The sequence below is a fragment of the Cyanistes caeruleus genome, chromosome 11 (assembly GCF_971803275.1).
Source record: "Cyanistes caeruleus chromosome 11, bCyaCae1.hap1.1, whole genome shotgun sequence".
Classification (NCBI taxonomy): domain Eukaryota; kingdom Metazoa; phylum Chordata; class Aves; order Passeriformes; family Paridae; genus Cyanistes; species Cyanistes caeruleus.
Genome location: NC_141711.1, coordinates 9442398 through 9462291, shown reverse-complemented (window position 1 = coordinate 9462291; position 19894 = coordinate 9442398). Strand labels below are relative to the sequence as shown.

General features: G+C 45.8%; 2 protein-coding genes and 1 long non-coding RNA gene across 5 annotated transcripts in view; 2 read left to right on the top strand and 1 right to left on the bottom strand.

Moving 5' to 3' along the window:
- Window positions 1-855: 855 nt before the first annotated feature.
- LOC111935045 (uncharacterized) lies at window positions 856-5249 on the bottom strand. The gene is made up of 4 exons (XR_015275186.1): window positions 5146-5249; window positions 5014-5069; window positions 3152-3239; window positions 856-1028 (listed from the first exon to the last, which is right to left on the bottom strand). It is a non-coding gene; the product is annotated as an uncharacterized LOC111935045 (long non-coding RNA).
- Window positions 5166-9386, top strand: CCDC51 (coiled-coil domain containing 51). 2 transcript variants are annotated; one of them, XM_086846919.1, is made up of 5 exons: window positions 5166-5249; window positions 6629-6858; window positions 7000-7333; window positions 7649-7813; window positions 8529-9386. In XM_086846919.1, the coding sequence occupies exons 3-5, from the start codon at window positions 7016-7018 to the stop codon at window positions 9303-9305; spliced, it is 1260 nt and encodes a 419-aa protein (XP_086703045.1). In that variant the 5' UTR covers window positions 5166-5249; window positions 6629-6858; window positions 7000-7015; the 3' UTR covers window positions 9306-9386. The 2 variants fall into 2 exon arrangements, with proteins under 2 accessions (XP_086703045.1, XP_086703044.1); XM_086846918.1 differs by lacking the exon at window positions 5166-5249 and adding an exon at window positions 5287-5572.
- Window positions 9387-17188: 7802 nt separating this feature from the next.
- PLXNB1 (plexin B1) overlaps window positions 17189-19894 on the top strand; it is a 77540-nt gene continuing 74834 nt past the window's right edge. Inside the window, exon 1 of one of the 2 annotated variants that reach the window (XM_086846026.1) lies at window positions 17189-17275. The gene's annotated coding sequence lies outside the window, so the exon portion shown is untranslated. The remainder of the gene's footprint in view (window positions 17276-19894) is intronic. The other variant, XM_086846025.1, reaches the window with a different exon arrangement.

Below are 19894 nucleotides of genomic sequence, written 5' to 3'. Positions count from 1 at the left end.
GTAGCACGCTGTGCATTCAACAACCGACACCTACGGCCTCTTCCGTAGGAGCCCAGACTGTAGGAGCCCGTATTTCCCGTGTAACTCCCCGCCGCCGCTGCAGCCCAAGAGTGTCGCTGTTCTCAGAAGCCATTCCCTCCCTGCAGCCATCAGCTGCCTTGCCCAACAGCAGGAACAGCCTCTGTATCACCATTTCTCTTCAGTAATAAGGCCTTTGAATTGATTCTTTCCCCTGTGATCCCCACCTTGGGAACAGCATATTCTCCCCTTCAAGTCTCCATAACAAGTATTCGATCACTGCCATTTATTTCAAGAAGTAAGCTATGGTCTCAAAAGCACTGCTCCCCTTCCCTCTCCACCCCAAAGGCATTCCATGAGTGTAAAGGAGCTGTGATGTCAATATGTAGCTCAGGAAAATGGTGTAGTGACAATTTTTAGGACAAAGGCAAGTGTATGTTCAGCAGGCAGTGGGACTATAGGGCACAGCAGTGTTATTAAGCAGGAACACAGAAAGGAGTGTTGTTTTGGAGTGACTGACCCCAAGGTGCTGGTGATGGAAGTATAACCCAACTTTTGTTTAAAGAAAACTTGGAGCTCTTAGCAGAGCACACACTGCTATAGCCACATCTCAGACAACTACAGCTAAACCTAAGCCTCCGGATTAAAACTCTGCAGATTTTAACACTCAGGCCTTGACTCCACTGTCAAAAGACAGGAGAAGTTGACAAATGACTACCAAACCATCAGATGCACTCAAGCTGCACAAAGGCACACATGGTCTTCAGTAAAAGTTTCATTTTCAGTATAAAACAGTAAGGCCATTATTAAACAAAACCTACAGGTAAAGAGGAAATATCACATCTTAACAAAAAAGATTTATTCTGACTAAACAAAATGTACAATGTTTCCCAAATGACAGAGTGTTTTCAAGACTCTGAAGTTTGCAGGTCCATTGGGGAACTTGATCACTTCTTACCCTGCAGTTTGATCAAGCTACTTTTTGCCAGACTTCTTTATTCCACCACTGGCTGCCAAAAGAAACAACACAGCTGGTTAGGTGACTGTGACAGAGCTCAGCTACAAATGCAGCTCCTCATAAAGATGAATCCCCCCATTAGACAGCCTGCACAGCCCAGGTCCCCACTGGTGAACTGTTTCTGCATGTGTGACTACTCCTGTGTGGTTTTGATCTCACGCACCTTATTTTGAAGAGTGATTTATTTAACATTAGGAATTAAGTTTCTCCTGGAACCAAATATGCCTCAAGATTCTACAATGGAACTAAATATTCCAACAGTTGCTTTGTTTCTCCGTTGATTATTTCTTACACAGCAGGAGCAGTCTGGTCAAATCAAAATCAAGGGAATAAAAGCATTGGTATCCCTACACCAAAGCCCCCAGCTGGGATCAAAGCTCTACAGAAGCTCTACAGAAGTAGTCTACAGTCCCTGCAGACTACTGAAGACACTAAAGTGAAAGAATACCAGGTATTGACACAGCAACAAGTGTAACATTTGTTATAAATGCTGTTTTTCTCCAATTGTATCAGGTATGACCAGTAGGAAGGGAAGAGAACAGCAAGGCTGCACCAAGACAGAGTGCAAGGGCCGAGCATCAACAACAGACTGTGCATTGCAACGTGATTCCAACAGCATCGCCCTGCTAAGGCTCTTGGAAATAAGCTGACCCTGCCACAGCAACACAACAATCTTTACTGACTTTGGTACGCATCAGACAAGGGCCAGGTGCCTGACATCGAGTCTAGAAAAGGGCAGAGAAAGAGAAGTCTGAAGAGATCTGTGAGCTGAAGCACCCTACACAGAATGAGTTTAGGATGGTAAGGGCAGAGCAGAGGCCCAATGAATTCTTCTGCATCTGTCTGAAACACCAAAGACATTCCAAGTCCCACACCCAGCACACTTTTTGTACATAGATAAATCAGAGAAGTTAGAGCAGTCTGAGATAAATAAATAATATTCCAAGTCAGTGGGACTGGATGGCACCTCCTTCAAGAGCACCCAACAAGCTGTAATGTGAAAATGCAGATCTGCTGGGTAAGATTTACAATATCAATACAGACACTATGTCAGACAACTCACGAACTGTCAGGAAAGCTCCCAGATATGGAATGGGTTCTGTGAAGAACTGGGCAACTACAGAGCAGCAAGTCTGAGCTCAATCTGAGAAGATAACAGAGTCTGGAACAAAGCAAATGAATGAACAGTCTTGTGAGAGTTAAGAGGATTCCCATAAAGACTAAATCCTTCCTCACTGACCTGCTGGGACCCTGAGGTTATCAAGGTTTGAATAAAGTGAACTCAGGGGACTTCATATTCTCACACAGTACCTGACAAGATTCCATAGCAAATGTTATTAGTGAAACTATTTTGTTATGGGATTGTTGGAAAGGTCTCTTAAGACTGAAAGTTTGCTGAAAAATAGGAACCAAAATGTGAAGCTGACGATCTCAGAATGGAAAAGTGGTTAGTAACATTAATGGGCCACAGGTCGGAAGCAGGCAGGATGCAGCCCTGAACATCTCAGATGGGACCATGGCAAACATTGGAGAAGCAGAAGGTGAAAGCAGACCCACATGAACACTCTCCAACTGTCACTGAGACAGACTGGGCTCCATGAGCCACCAAGACACTGTGAACTCACTTCATGTCTCACGTATTTCACAGTCACTCAGGCAGAGGGACTGAAGCCAGACTGGTTAACAGTCACTTTTTTTTTTTCCTCCTGCCAAGAATCTTCTGCTCTTGAAGAAACTCATCCTCCCAGAGGAGAAGCACTGGATTTGTTAAACTTGGAGGACTGTGGCAAAGCCTACATGTAATACATCTGAAAAGAAAGGACTGGTGTGCTAAAAAAAGTGTAGAAATGTCCCTGCACATACCAGTGGACTAGGTCAGCATGCCAGACACAGTGTTTTGCCTGCTGGATCAGAACCTACATCATTTGGGGATGAAAATGCATAAGAAAAAAAAATAGCCTCTATTTGTTCCGTATCATCTGTACCTGCCATCAACTAACTTAGCTATGTCAAATAACAGAGGCACCTGCCTTTTTATGCTTGTCAAGCAAAAACATTAAATTTTTGAAGGCAGCCAGACCCCTATTTCTCCTGCCAGAATGACACTTCACTTACCCAGGGGCCCTTTTCCAGCAGCTTTTGCTTTCATCTCCTCAAGTTTCTTTTGCTCCTCCTTCTGTTTCTGTTTGAATGCCAGATCAGTCTAAAGGAAAGAATAGCAGCATTTTTAACATCTCTTCCACAGAAAAATTCAAAAACAACTGAGAAGCAATGAAAAACAAATATAATATTCCAGCAGCAATAAACACCTGACTAGGCCAAGGCAAGATGGATGAATAATGCTAAATACGCAAAACATGGCAGAACTATCACCAAGGTTTTTGCTGTACCACAGACTAAACTTTAACTCCGTATGTTTGGTCTTTCTGGAATTATTTCCCATGGCATAATCTTCTGAGATTATGATTCCTCTGACTGATAGATGTTTGCAGTAACACCATTCATTAATATGCCTTCAGTGACACACATGAAGCCCAGCAAACAGGCACTAACAAAAACATTTAGATTATAAAGAATGAAAATAAAGTAAGGCTGCTTTCACCTGTAAAAACGCATAATCTTTTTCAAAAATCCTCTCACACATATGTCATTTTTGCTGGGTTTAATAAATTTGTATTAATTCCAAGAAATCTAATGAGACTGCTGGCAAACTGTACAGGCAAGGCAGCTATTGAGCCTCTTGCTGGATGAGTCTCCAAATCTAGGAGAAGTCAGACACACTCTGTCCCTTAGATACACATTCTTCAGACACCAAGGCTGAAAAGAACCCAGATTTTTAACATGGCACTCAGGACTTTGGGGTAACTGAACTGAGGGCCTTGACAAGATTGACTGAGATTCCACTGACTCTTCACCAATCCAGTCTACGGCTCATCCTTACAACTGCAAAGCTTTCCTCTTCTTTCAGTTTAAGCCTGCCTTGCTGCAATGTAACCATACTACTTCCCCTACCTACCCCTCACAGAACAGAATAGTCTGTTCCTCTCTCCAGGTTTTCCTGTCTCCTGCAGGCTAATATGTCTTCCCTAGTAAATCAATCCCTCACATTTATCCACTTCTGTGGGATTTGTTCTTGCAATGTGTTGCTCCCAAGTGCTCACAGTATTGCAGGGCTGGGACAAAAAGAAATATTACATCATTTGACACACAAACGTTTATAACTTGGATCCTTGTAAGCACTTTATTAGTTCTACCATTTCTTTGACAATAAAGTTTATTTAGAAAGCTATGATTTTTTTCCTTTTTCAAAGAGATATTGTATTTGCTTTTTTCCAAACAGTGGCACCTCATCCATCATGCACTGTTCTCAGAAATAACAGCTGACATCCAAACTTAAATGTAAGGGTTCAGAGTATCTCTAACACTCAATTGACTGGTACTTAATTTATCCAAGATACACAATAATCCTGGGCTCCCGGGACCGCAGTGATTAATTGACTCTGATGCTTTGGCAAGGGCATTCCAAGCTCCTCCAGTAGCCAGCACTGCTGCATCCACCAGCACGGTGGAACACAGGTGGGATGTCGTCATGGAATCGGAGAAACACAGAATGGTTCGGGTAGGAAAGGATCTTAAAGATCATCCCGTTCCAAAGTCCTGCTGTGGGCAGAGACATCTTCTACAAGCCCAGGTTACTCCAAGTTTCGTCCAACCTGGCCTTGGACACTTCCAGGGATGGGGCAGCCACAGCTTCTCTGGGCAGCCTGTGCCAGCATCTCACCACCCTCACAGGAAAGAATACCTTCCTAGTATCTAATCTAAACCTCCTCCCTTTCCCTTTGAGCCCACTCCCTCTCGTCCTGTCACTACCTGCTCCTGTAAATGTCAGCAGGAACCCCGCGGGCAGCCAGGCCCGCCGGCTCCCTCCCGGCCGGGGCTGAGCCCCCGCCGCCCCCGGAGCTCTCCCGCCGCCCTACCTCATCCAGGTCCTTCGTCTGCTTCTTCGGCTGCTTCAGCGGCTTCTTCTTGCCGCCTGCAAAGACAGAGGAGACAGTGAGGGCCGGGCGGGGCCGGGCAGGAGGCACCAGCGGCCCCGGGCCCGGCCTTACCCTCCCGGCCCGACATGGTTCCGCTCGCTCCGCCCGCTCCCGCCGCTCCCGCCGCTTCCGCCGCCGCTTCCGCCGCCGCCGCTTCCGCCGCCGGGCCGGGGCAGGTACGGGGCGCGGCGGGGCCGGGCCGGGGCCGGGGCCGGCCGGGAGGGGAGCGGCGGCTCGGCCGGGTCGGTGGAAGGGCCCCCCGGGCAGGGAAGGGTCGGTGGTGCGGAAGAAGCCGGCTGCGGGATGAGGGTGCGCGGTGGCGCCTCGGGAGTGCCGGGGTGCGTTCGGCCGCGGGACGGAGCGCTGCGGAAGGCGGCACCCCTGGAATCGAGTCCCGCTCGCCACCGGCCCTGTGTGTGCGGCAGCTTTTGAGAGCTTGTTTGTCCGTGACTGCGGGCAGAGGAAATGCCTCTTGCAAGGGAAGCAAGAGAGGAACCAGGCACGTCATCTCAGATTAAGCTTCCACAACTTTCTTGTGTCCTCTGAGCTCAGGCTGAGATCACGTTCATCACAGTCTGTGACTGACTGCATAGAAATTCTTCTTCAAATCTCAATTTTCTCTCTTTTTTTTTCTATACTTCAGTAGCCTGAATATTTGGTTAAACTCTTCAGGTAGTAATGCAATTAGGAGAGGGGAATTTTTCAGCTTGGAACAGATAAAATTGAGCTGATGTTTATTGTGGCCTGCAATGTAGAGTAGGTGTTCAACACCGCTCTTAACAGTAGATGTATGAGTGATGCTGAGATCTTCCTTCGTGTCCATGTTCTTGTGGGTTTGATCTTCCATGTTGTTACATGTGTAAAACAACTGGTAAGATTTTCCTAATGCCTCTCGGTGTTATTATTAGTTCTTGGAACTAGTCAGCAGGGAATGAACCCGTGGTGGTCAGAATTTTTCCAGCTGGTCCGATGCTTTTTTGTGGAGATTAACCACCTAAAACTAACAAGGAAAGCTGTTTTAAAATAATTTAAAATACTGTACAGCAGTTATCAAATGTTCTCAGTAATTCCTGTTTTCATATTATATTAGTCAAAACCTAATATACTCGTACACAAATTTCTTATAAAACCTGACTGAAAAAATTTCCTGTTTCCAGTTTTTAGAGGAATGGGCCTCAGTAGAACTCTAAGTTCACATTTAAAATAAGTAGACAATAAACCATAACTAGCAGCCTGCTTTTGCAGCGTAAGCAAGAATTTTAAGCTCATTTTAAAATGCAGCCTTGTGTGTTAGAATGCTGTACGTTCACTGCCTGAGATTTTTCTGTTCTTGTGGCTCGTCCTGGTTTATTATTTTGTAGGCAATCTCATGGGAATACTTGTGTTTGGTTCAGCACTTCTGAGTTTTCCCTCTGTCCTTGTGTTTTGTCTTTGCATCCTTCAACACTTTCTGTATCTGCACAATGTAAGATAAAGAGAATAATCAAGCCACACTTCTTTTTTTATCGAGATTTTGTCCGCTCTCTGCCTTTTTTGCTTTTCTGTTATTTTGCAGAATTGTGAGTGCCTGAGGCACAAACCACATCGTGCCATCACTGCTCTGCTGAAGCACTACATTTCTCTGAAGTTACTCCTGCTGTTATTGGATCTGCACATGATCACTGTTCACGCCGTGGGTGAATTAGTAATCAAGAAGCATGAAGCATGGTGGGAGTACTTCCTAACAGAAAATCAGGAATCTGTGGCACAATTGCACTTTGTTGAAAATTGTGGAAAGTTCTCTAGGTAAGCAGTGGTGTAAAAGTAGTAGCAATGGTTTAGCCATTCTTGAATTGATTAGTTTTGGCACGCATGTAGTTGAAGAGCTATGAATCAGCCATACTTGAGTAACTTCTCTTCTTCTTCTTCCTTGTAACACTTATTTAGTGATTAAATTCAAGACATGGGGCCTATGAAGTACACATCAAGTGTGTCCTCAGTGTCCTGTGGTCTGCAGTATCACCATTCATTGATGAAGTGGAGTCCAAAAGTGAATTTACACATGGTGAGGACTTACTGCCCGTCAGCACCCAAGAGGCCCGAAGCCAAGTCTGCGGTGGAAATGGCCATGGGTCTCCTTCATCGGATCACAGAATCAGGGACTGTTATGGGAAAAAACTCCCTCCAAAAAGTGTCTGCAACATGCAGGAATTGGTGGGACAGATACGAAGAATTTGTTGGAATCAATGAAGTTCGAGAGGCTCAGGGAAAAGTAACAGAGGTAAACTGGAGATAATGTAGAATTTTAAAATGATGGCTAGAGCTATACAAAGCATAAACACTGTCTGTGAGGCAGAAAAGGTTATCCAAGGAGAATTATGTCTTTTTCTGCTTTGGCTGTCTGTGCAGGTACTGTGAATGTGTTCTAGGCTATACATGTAGTAAATAGAGCTTATCACATCCCCTGAATTGAAATGGAGTGTGGTTTATTTTGTTGCTGGCTTTTTTCCTGCCTCCACAAAAAAAAAAGTTGTATAATTAGCAATTTAGGTATTTATGGTAATAAGTCTCTAAAATAACTGCTGTTTCTTCTCAGGCAGAAAATGTCTTTATGATAGCTCGAGGGATAGTACGAGAGGCTCGTGAAAATGTAGAAGCCCAACAGATTAAACTGAAGGAAATTCGGGATCGCTTAGACAGGGTCTCTCGGGATGACACCCAGTATTTAGAACTGGCCACTCTGGAACACAGGTTGCTGCAGGTAATTTGTTGGTACTTGAGCATTGGTGAATATGTTAAAAATCTGTGTGCTTTGTTTCCTTCACTAGTGATTGATTGTCTTTGTAGATGCAGTTTAGTTCTGAAATAAGTGATCAGAGTTTATTTTTTAGGGTACTTGTTTTACTTAGTTATTGTCAATGGTTTGATCCCCTGTGCAAATTTTAGATGTTAATGCTAAAGTAGAGAAGTATATTTGGAGAATCAAACGGAAGATAATGAACGTAGAAAATAAATTGTTGTAGTGGTGACCTGTACATGAGTAGTTAAGAAAAAGCTGCCATTCAATGAATTAACTCTCCATGGGATGAGAGAAACTCTTTTCTGGTTAATCCATGGAAATTCTCTCAGCTGCCTTCTGCTGGTGTCTGGAGAAGTCAGCAGGGCTGAAACAGTGAACATTATGGGGAGTGAAAGACCTTGCTTACTCATACCCATTTTCTGTCATCACGTGGCAGATTCTCATGTGTGGGATCTTCAGCTGTGGTTCCTGATAACCATTTCCATTTCTCAGACTTTAAATTATGTCTCATTGACTTAAGTAGGATTAATAAAGAAAATCCCACATTCAAGGGAAAATTTCTGAAACTACTAATAGATATTACTTCACCTGCACTGGGGTTTGGCGGTTGGTTTGGGTTTTTCTTCTTTTAGTACAGTCTTCATAGCTTCTCTTTTCATCACTGCATTTCTTGCAGGAAGAGAAGAGGTACCGAGCTGCATATTTAAATGCAGAAGAATCTGAGAGAGAAAAATTCTCTCTCTTCTCTGCAGCTGTCAGGGAAAGCCATGAGAAAGAGCGCACAAGAGCTGAAAAAACGAAGAACTGGTCTATTATTGGCTCTGTACTGGGAGCCATTATAGGTGTTCTTGGTTCCACCTATGTCAATCGAGTAAGGCTGCAAGAATTGAAAGTCTTGGTGCTTGAAGCACAGAAAGGCCCAGTAAATTTACAAGAAGCCATCAAAGAACAGGCCTCCAGCCATTACTTGCAGCAGAAAGATCTCAGTGATGTCATAGAAGACCTAAAAAATGTGCTGCAAACAACAACATCACGGGGTGTGAAAGAAGGGGCTTTGTTAACTAGAGAAACCAGGAATGACTCCATAAAAATAGATTCTCTTTTAATGCCTTTAAATGAACAGCTAAACTACATTAAACAAGTCAGTTCATGTCTAGGGAGTTTACAACAGCAGTTTAACAGTCTGCAGGAAAGTATCACGCAGGTGCTGTCTGAGCTGCAGAGTGTCAAACTCGCCATCCACTCCCGACCTACAGAAAGAGTGATGCCAAGGCCTTCAGGGGAGGGCAAGGGCCAGGCTGCTGCTGTGAGAGATGTGATTTTGGAATTGTGTGATACGGAGCGAAGACTGGAAACGCAAATCAAGAGAAGTTCTATTTACAGCACTGCACTGACATGTGCTATGTTTGCCATTACTCTGCCTGTACTCTATATCATACTAAAAGGGAACTGATCCCTAAGTAATTGCCACAACTTATTAGATTAATAAAGGTAAGCTTGCACTCCAAGTACCTGGAGTGCAAGTCCAAATAAAGCTGCTGTAGTGTTTTTCATTATGCCTTCTCCTGTATATGTGAAAAACTTGAAAAGCCTTAGTCTATTACTGCTGCAGGCTCCATGCCAAGTCTGTCACACTGTGCTTTTTAACAAGCAAAGCAAATGCCACAGTTTGATCTGTTCATTTCATTCACTGTTTCACTCTTACTGTCTAGTCTTGTGTATCAAAACAGCACGCAAAATGCCCCTCTCAGGCCCATTGCATCTGCAAGGCCCAAAATTACCCCCTTCAGACCCTGAGTTGTACCCCTGGTTGCTCCCAGTGCCCCATGTCACCCCACAGTGGCCCTAGCTGTTCCCATCAGGCTCTAACTCACCCCAATGGCCCCCAGTTTGCATCCCCAGTGGCCTCAGTAGCCCAGGACAGGCCCTGCAGTGTAATCAGGTACATGTCCTGGGTACCCTGACCCCCTGTACTGAGTCCTGAGCCACTCTGCAGCCCCCAGCCACCTTCCAGACCCCTTGGGGTTCTGGGATTCAGACATACCATTGCTGGGACAGACAGGTTTTGGGGCCTGACCCATGAATAGATGTCCCTCCATCCCCACTGTTCCCCTCTCCCCCAGGTGTGGGCACAAGGAGTCTTTTCCAGTTGCACAGAACTGAGCCCCAAATCCTGCGTCCCCTCAGAGCCGTCAGTGTTCACCTCCTTCTCTCCCAGGACACCATGAAGTTCTATTGCATCTTCACCACACACTGCAGCCACTCCTGGGCTAAGTGACAGAACCTCGAGATGGACATAACTGATAAAATATACAGTGATTTTCACTCTGGAGCTGGATTTGTGATTTCCTGTTCCAATTATCCCTTTGCTCTGTCCTTGATCTAAATGCCTCATGTATAATTGTCTATATTTTGCTCTTTATTTCTTCATAGTTTGCTGTTTGTTCATTCACAAATCTTCAGGAGTAAACAAACAGCCAGATTAAAATACATTGAAGCTACACATGGTTACCTTTTCCTAGGATAATTTGTAATGAAGTATCCAAAACATTTCTGAGGCTTCAGTTCTTTGTTACTGATATCTGCATGTCCTTCAAGGCTTGCAGGCAGGGAAGGAGGAAAAGGGTTCATATACAGAGCTGTATTAAGTTTGATGTGTTTATTCTGACAATATAAGCCAATTATGCTTTCTCTACAAACTCCTTAATCTGTCATTCCAAAGGTATTTTGTGGTTTTAGTAATCATCTGTGGAGCAATCACTTTCTTATCCTTTCTAGTATCTCATTGGAACTTGTTGTTGCTTTGTTGCTTTGGGGTTTTTTCCTAATTTTGTCCTGCCTGGAAATTGAAATGCTACTCTACAGCAGGTGCTTTTAAGCCACTACATCAGCAGTAATAGACACAAACGACTCCAAAATAATATTTGGAAAGAAGTGGAAGGTCCAACTGCCTGTTTTCCTGCGGGAAGGGTGAAAATTGGCTGACTGAAGCAAAACACTTGCCTGAACAGCTAAACATCAGTATCTGTGTGTGGCCTCACACAAGGTTTCTGGCATGGCTCAGATAAGAGATAGTTTTCTCCCTGCGATGGCAGCAGATAGACAAATCCCATGTGGAACTCCTGCTTCACAAGCACTTCTGTGGGACCTTTGCAGACAAAGGAGCAGCGTGCTCACTTCATGTTGTAATTCTTTGCTGTAAGCAACTTGCCTGTCTGGTCCACACTGCTGTGGTGGGACTTTCTCTTATTTTAAGAGAGTTTGAGGTTTTGATTATAAGACTGCAAGGTCTTTGGGACAGGGATGTAAGTGGCACCAACTTCATTTGGTATCACTGGGTGCCAATAACAGAAAAAAGAAACAGTCATGGCCTGTAAGAGAGATGAAAGTGCAAAAAGTTGTCTTGGGAAGTTCCACTGCTGATTTTTACATAGATTATTTGGAGTGAGAAGTGAGTAACAAGCATTTGTCAGGAAAGCAGTTTGATCTTCTGGCTTCAGAACTGGGATAAAAATTCCCATACTCTTAGCTGTGTTAAGAAGTGTGCATACAGATCAATGGAATTTTTCAAATCTATAATATGTCATTTAATCATTTCACAAATATTTTTACAGGTTATATTTCTTGCAGGAGCTTGATGAAAATCAGGCAAATGTGTTGTTAAAGAGGGAGGACTAGTATAATGATTCTATTTGTAATTTGCCACAGTAGTCACTGAGAATTTTTGTCCTGGTTTGGGGGTTTGGTTTTCTTCAGTTTAACTACATAAAATTTCCCCCCCTTACTATAACCGGCTGAATTTGTTATTTGACATCACTGAGCATGTGGGTTACATATATCAACATGGTTTTTAAATGCTGAAGGTTAGACAGCTAAACTTGAAAGTCAGCACAGCATTCACTGAATTGTATTCGGAGGCATCAAAAATGAGCAGAGGTCTGAGGCCAAACTTGTATACAATAAATGAGAATACAAAACCAAGGGCTGTGTATTGCTCTAAAGAGATCTGCTTTTTACCCATTTAAAGAGAGTATTATGATAGTCTGTGGCTTTAAGTCTGTGTAAGGTTACAGGAAGTCAGTCAAGGACTGTAAGAACAGTCAATGAACAGTAGCAAATAAATCTGTGAAAAATGATTGTTTGAAATACCACCTGAAATTTGAGAAGAGCTGGAAGATGTATGAGTTGAGTTGAAAATAACTGGATCTTGTCCTTTGCAGGGAGTTTTGAAGACTCAGGAACAGATCCTGTTCAGGATTCTGTGCAGCTGGCAGAGCTCTGTGTTACACGTAATTACCATGGCTCACTTAGTTCTGCTCTTCCTTGCTAAATCCTCCTATGTGAAGTGACAGCAGAATAGTTTCAATTAGGAAAAAACCCTTGTAATTAACTGTGACTATATAATAATTAGGAGAGAAGATTTGTGTATTCCCTCAATCCTGGATTAATCATCATTCCATTGTGGCAATGATCTAAATGTGTAGCTTGGCACTGCACTGTATGTGCACCCCAAAGCCAGAAGGTGTGGCTGCAGCAGTGGCAGCTGTAGCTGAGCTGGCTGAAGGCAATATCCAGGAAGACGCTGTAACATGGACTATATGTATAATCTGTTCAGTACTTTGTGCCAAACCTTTGTCATGGTAACACAGGCAGCAAATGCGAGTTTGAACAAAACCAGCACAGCCATACAGGGGGTGTTTACCTGGGCACTCACCTCAGTTCAGGTACATTTGCAGCAGTGATTTACACAAGCACATGACATCTCAGTGCATGTTTCCTGATGATTCAGCCAGGACTAAGTGAATACTTTGTTGCCTGTGCTCTGCAGGTCTATTCTAGTAAAAAGAAAACCAAAACAAACAAACAAACAAAACAAAAAAATAAAACCACCACACAGCAACCTGCATCCTGTTGTTCTGTTGCATACCTTTGAGTTATCAAAAAGGTTTATAGTCGACAGTTGAGTGTCACTTTTGGAATGAGGTCTTTCAGCAGATCCTTTTTTCAACGAGTAATTTCTATTTCCTAAGGCCTTTTGAGACTTGAATTCTTACTCTGTGAGCAAAGACCTGGCAAAGGATGGCTCAGCCAGCCCTGTGCCCCAAGTGCTCATCTGAGGGGGATGGTGGTTGCAAAATCATGGACAGGAATGGTGGGGCCAGGAACTGATCTGGCTACTGTGTATAGGTCAGAGGAAGCCAGTGCTCATTCAGATTAGTTCCTTTGTCTGGCAAGACACAGAAGCTGAGCTAGAGAGAACCTGGTAAGAGCAACAGGAAGCCCTTTGAAAGATATTAACTATAGAAAAATGGATGGCAGTGGCCTGAGCTTGGCCCATGCTAAGCTATTTTGAGTTCTTACTGCTCCTTGAGAAACCACCAGTAACTCAAAAGCAAACAGCTTGTGGCTATGGAAATAACTTTGAATGAGGTCACTGCAGACTTCTAACAGTAGGTGCATTCTGAAGAGAAAAGTTGCCCTTCCTTCTACTCATGAGAAAACTAGAAAATATTGCTTAAGAAGACTGGACAAAAGCAGTTAGATGTAGTGTCAAATCAGGATGCTTATTTATTTAATTATTTGTTTATTAATACTTGGGTTTTGAATGTTCCAACATTCTAGGATCCTGATCAGAAGTTGCAGGTGCTCCTGTTGATTTCTTTGTATTTGTTTGTTTGGAAAAGACAGTTCCTTTCCCAACATACCTTCTAAAAACAAATACTTCCCTCTTTGTGGAGTGGTAGAGATGTCCTGTTTACCTCAGAAACAGGTTTGAGATTTGCTGTAGGAATGAGGTTCATGAGCTAGGAAAAGGCAGACAATGATGGTTTTGTCCATAACATATTTAGAACTGTATTTTATTGCCAGATTTTTGCTACCAAGTTACATTCATGACCTCACTCATAAAGCATAGAGAGGTGAGATTTCTGGTGTTTGGCAGCTGGATAATCTGAGAAGGTCTGTCCTTAAAAACAGCAGCAGAGCTCCAAGATAAAAGGATTGCCACAAGCGTCCCAAGCTTGTTTTGCTGTGTTCTGCAGGGAGAAAAGCAAACCTATGCAAATAGGTGTATGCTCAGAGTCTCTTGCTCTACCCCTGCAGGTTCTGGAGGATTTTTTGTACTCAAAATCAGATCATTAAACATCAACAGAGTGCTGCCAGCAGATCTGTAGGTGCCCAAATGGCCATAACAAAGACCTTAATGCTGTTTCTAAATGTTCTGACAACTGAACGCTTAAAAGGAATGGAGTCAGATATAAAGTAGGGTAGATGTGGTTAACCTTCTGTTGGTCCCTGAATTACTGCTCTAAATACACTTTATTCCCGGAAGCTGTAGACAGTATTCACATATCCCTTGTGACTTTCTTAAACTGTCTCATCCCCTGCTTGGAGGGGAGGAAGAGTAAGAAGGAAATCAAAAGAAGCATAAGCAGCTGCTAGCCTTGTGATTATCATAATAGTTACGTAAGAAACTTAGCTAACCTGCTTAGAACCAGACATTAACAAGGGTTTTTACAGAAAAGGATCCTTTAGGGATTTAAATATACTAAAAACAACACAACAAAACAAACCTTCTGAACAAATGGAAATAAAAATTGTTTTCATTTTTTTCAAGATGTTTGTTCTTTGTGTGACACCATTTTCAGCTGTATAATGTTTGAGTATTAGCTTTTTCTCTAGGGTTTGATTGGTTTGTTTGGGTTTTTTCAAGAACTGCGAAATTTTTGTGCAGACTGCTAAAAACTCTTCCCAGAAGGGGAATGGTTAATCCCACAGTGGTTTTACAATACCCTTGTCTCTCAGAAGGACTGTAAGAAGGGTGGGAGGGAGACACTGTAACATCCCTAAAGTGCACAGAAGCTCTTCTTGCCCTGCTCCCAAGGCAGGCCCTGTATCCAGTTCCCTGCACCAACCCTGCCATGGGACAGAAGGAAAAGTTTCTTCTTTCAAATGTGCTCTCATATAGTTTTTTTCTGCTTTTTAAGTGAAGTGCAGATGTTTTTTACCAGACAGAAGGGGCTGCAGGTTGGGACTGGCTCTGGAGGAAAGGCACAAAGGGGATTAGTGTTTTGAGTCAGGAATGGGTTGGAGCAAAGAAAAGTTGGGATTTTTTTATTTTTTTTTTAATGCTCTTAGTCACCAAAACTGGATTTTGGCGGATGCAATTTGAGTGCAGGTTAAATGTCTCTGATTAGCAAGATGATAATTCAGTGAGCTCTAAACTAAAGAGAGATTCAGTGGGTGGGGTGTGGTAATAGGATGGCTTTTTCTGTGTCGGGAGAAGGACAAGTAAGGGATCATCTCCTCATGGGAGTCCTCATGGGCTCTGCATATGGCAGGCTCCAAGGACTCCTCAGCATAACGAAGGGCCAAGGAGCAAAGGCCCAGAGAGGCAGCCAGCAGTTGCCTCTGAAATAATCCTTCCTTTGGGAGACCATGGTCATGCTGCCAGATCCTGGGGACTGTTCAGCATCTCTAAACTTTCAGACTTTTTTTTCCTTCGTAAAATTTGGGGGCTGGCAGTATGAGAGACTGTTGTATTTTAACAAAGACAGTGGATGTTTAATGACACTTCTGGACATGGGATTTGTACCAACTATGTCCCTCTGAAATGTCAGAAATGCACGTGGGAGGAAAGCCTAATTCAGACTTTCAGAACAGCAATATGTCTTCAATGGAGATCTGTAGCTTCATCTGTAGCCAGAAAGAAGAAGTGATGGGCACCCCAGCATAAGGCCAATTCTGTACTTTGTACAACCCAGGCCAGTGCACTCTTCCTCAATTTGCTTTTACCTACAGTTCCTGAATCACTTCTTCACATCCTCAGAGATGTTTGCTTTGCTCCACATAGAATTTGTCTGGGTGCTTAAGGCATAACTCCATCTTTTGTCTGGGATTGTCAAACATCTGGCAGTCAGCTCAGCAGGCAAATGACCAGTACTTACAGTCAGTCACTGCATGCATAGCAAGTCAGTTGTTAGACTAACTGTATATTCGCTGATCAACAACACAGCAGAGCACAGCACATCTGGGAAACACAGAAGTTACAGTGTGAGTGAGAAAAATGGGAGCATTAATTCTGTCCCTCTGTAGAGCTGTTACTGACAGAACTTACCCCTAATTCAGAGAGAGGATTTTATGCAGTCAGTTCTCAGTGGCAAGAAATGCCTTTGTCTCTTACACAGAGCACCAGCCTCTGCTCTGCCCATAACTGGAGCTTCCAGCTTCACAGGAATAAAAATCACAAAACCAGCAGTCAGTTTATATTACACATATCACTTCAGGCGCTTCTGCTTTATGGTGCTTTTGTCTCCACCGGCTTTCAGCTGGAATGGTATGTCCTTCGCTGTTTTGCAACTAGAGATAACTATGCTTTTGTCACATTCTTCAATCTCGCTAATGTGCTGGTTCCCACATACGCTGCAAATTGGAGCCGGGTTGTGCCTAAGCCTCCCGATGCTGTGTGTGTGTGTGCAGGGGGACAAATGGGCTTCGCTGTCGGCTTTACAGTCGGGTTTTGCTGTCAGGTTTTGCTGTCGGGTTTTGCTGTCGGGTTTACGGTCAGGTTTTGCTGTCAGGTTTTGCTGTCGGGTTTTGCTGTCGGGTTTTGCTGTCAGGTTTACGATCAGGTTTTGCTGTCGGGTTTACGGTCAGGTTTTGCTGTCAGGTTTTGCTGTTAGGTTTTGCTGTCGGGTTTTGCTGTCGGGTTTACAGTCAGGTTTTGCTGTCGGGTTTTGCTGTCTGTCAGATTTTGCTGTCTGTCAGGTTTTGCTGTCTGTCAGATTTCGCTCCCTGTGCCCCGTGCCCTCTGCAGTTTCCTGCCCACTCGCACTTCTCGGCTGAACAGAACCGAGCACAAAGGCTTGTCGAGCCTAACTGCAAAGTTACATCGCTACAAACGCAGAGACAAGAGAAATGCTGCGATTTCTTCCACAACACACAGCTTTAAGCCCAGCTCTCATCAGCGGCGCCGCGGACCCCTCTGGCACAGCGCGGTGCAGTCGGACCGGCGGGCAGCTGCCTCTCATTTTGGCGGCAACGTCCGGAGCAGTGGCGTTTCCTGGGCCTCGCTCGGACAAGGCAGAGGCCGAGCGGCACAAGCCCCGTGTCCGCTGCCGGCCCTCGGGCTGGGGATGCCGGGCACGGCCCGGGGCGCGGAGGGGCCGCTGGCCACGCCCCCTCCCCTCACCAGCCAATGGGTTCTCGCCGCCGGCCGCGTGCCGGGGGGGACCCGCCGGATCCTGCGGGGCGGGGCCGGTTTGGAGGCGGGGCCCCGCGGAGCGGACGGCTGCTATTGGAGGAGCGCGGCCGGGGGCGGGGCGGCCGGCGGGGAGCGGGGCGGGGCGGGCGCTCCGCGGCTCGGTGCGGGCAGCGCTCGGCGGCGGCGGCGGGAGCGGAGCGCGGTGGCCGCCGCGGCGGCAGGTGAGGGGCGGCGGGCACCGGGGCCGCGGGGAGGAGGGTGCGGGCTGCCGCTGCCGCCGCGCCCGGCCCGGGGCGAGGAAGCGCTGCCGGGGGTCAGCGGCCGGCGGCAGGTGCCGCCCGGGGGCCGCGCTTTGTCTCCGCGTGGGGGGATGGGCGCGGCCCCTCCGGAGCGGCGGCGCCTCCCGGGCGGGGCGAGGGGGCTCCGGTGGGCTGGGAAAGCCCCCGCTTCGAGCCGCCCCCGCGGCTGGCTCTACGGGGAGGAGGGCGGGGGTCCCCGCGGCTCCGCGCCCCGGAGGAGCGGCAGGAGCGGGCGGCGGGGCTGGCGAGCTCCTCCGCCGGCGGTAGCAGCACCGGGATGCGGGGAGTGGTGGGAGCGGGCGAGCCCCCGCGGCCTGGGCAGGGCTCGGTGGGAGGTGGCGGCGGGCTGAGGGTCGGGCAGCCGTGCGGCCGCGCTGGAGGAGCTGGCCGGCCCTCGCCCCGCACGGACTGGGTCACTCCTCTTGGTCCGGAGATGCCGTTTTCCACCTTGAACGCATTCCTTTTGAAAGAGTTTGCAGCAAGTGTTTGGGGCCCTCTGAGCAGGTGTGTTTTGTGTTCCAGGAGTTGCAATTTGAGAGCTTTCTTTTCTTAAATCAAAACTTTCTGTGGCTGCTGCTTTATCTCAAGGTAACAGCCTGGAACAGGAGCAGTCCTGGGAGAGCGTGGGCTGCTGCTGTAGTTACAAAGAGGAGGGGGCTACAACCCTGAGTGTTGTAAAACAGCAGGGTCAGTATTTTACTTAAACAAGTGCTCTATTCTGTGTAAGGCTGAATGAGATCTGCTGATTTGTGACCTCACTTTTTTGAACAGGGATCACAGAAGTGTTCTGCCTTGTGAATGAAATGCAGAAATCGATGAGTTATATTAATGATGTGTCTGTGTGACGTCAGGGAGCTAAGCCAGTGATGGAAGCATTCACCCTGATTCAGGGTGAAGCTGAGGCACTGAGCTGTTTTGCTACATGTATTTGCATTGTAATAGGGAAATTGGTATTTCCCCTTGGTACAAATGGGGCATGGAATTTCACAGGTTTTAATAGGGTCACTTTGAGAGGCCAGAAATGCCTAGCAGAATCACGGGAGAAGAAAGCAAACAAGTTATGGATGGAGAAGAATCTGGCAGGGAAGGTGATTCGTAGGTAGTTTGGTGCTGAGCAGACTATTTCTATGCACATCCACACCTGTGTACAGCTGAACTGGAATGTGCAAGCCAGGGGCTTGTGCTGAACTGAGATTTGTCCAGAAAGCATTTACTATAGCATGATCATACATGGAATTTTCTCTTTAAATTTCTTCCAACATGTGAAAAGAGTTAGGTTAGTAATACGATTAACAATATTTAATAAGATTAAAATCACCAGCATAACTCTTGAGAAAGGTGGGTGCAGACTGTCAGCAGTTGACACTTTTAATCTCTACTTTCTCCCATGCGAGTGCTGTAAAGAGTTGAGGCCCCAAGACTCTGCTTGCTTTTCAGAACAGAAGAATTCTGCCCTCGCCTGCTGACAGCTCAGGTATTGCCTTACCTTTCATGTCCACCAACAGCATCATATTCCCAGCGGGGCCACGGGATGTTCCCATATAAGGGCAGAGGGAATAGCTGACAGAGGGCTGTAATGAGTGTGCAGAGCTGTTCCCTGCAGTGCCAGGCTTTGTGTGAAGCCGGGTTGTTGCTGGAGTGTTCCTGCTGCTGGCACGCCTGGGCTTTCCTGGCAGTGCCAGCAGAGCCTGCAAGGACTAAACGGTTCTGAAAAGTATCTGTTGCTGCCGAAGGTGGCCCCGTGAGCCTGGAGAGAGGCTGCCTGCCAAATTAAGCAGTGCCAGTTGTATGTTGGGTGTGCTCTGAAGGAAAAGGCACCCACCCAGGTTGCCTGTGTGGCGTGTGTGCTATCCAGCACTGTCTAACAGAAGACGAAAGTAATTGCACTTTTCTGTCTTCCACTGTTGCTGTCTGCTTTCTGGAGTGTTCCTTTAGCCAGCAATGATGGGTACAGGGAAGCATGGTATCCTTTTCAGCGTAAGTTTCAGTGTCAGCTTGAGAGGGAGAACTACAGATGAGAAATTCAGAACATGAAGCTGCAACTCCACAGAAACGCTTGAGATTTTTTTTCTAGTAAAAGATTTACTGCTGAATTGGGTAGATTGACATTATTTCTTCTGCCATCTTCTCTGTCTCAGTTCTTGCTTGTCAAAGCAAACTCACAAGGACTTCAGTTTCTTCTCCTCACTGACAGCCTCTCCATCTGTTCTGGTTTTGTTTGTAGCTGTTGTTTTTTTTTCTCCTGAAACTTCAAATTGTTTGTTGCAGCCAAGTTCTGAGCTGAACCCTCCCAATCTTGCATAAGGGCATCTTGGAGGAAGATGATAGGACTTTGATTCATCCCAGCTTGCAGGCTATGCAGGGTGGTAGCAGTCAGAGGAGGCATGAGCCTGCCTGCTTCCTTGTAAGAATTAGCCCTCTAGATACAAGGTAGTTTCAGGAAGCAGGGGTTGGACTGGTGCCCTTTTTGCTCACCTGGATCTTCAGTGAAACGTCTTTGTACCCTGCATGCTGGGATCTGGTGCCATTCTACTGACTCTC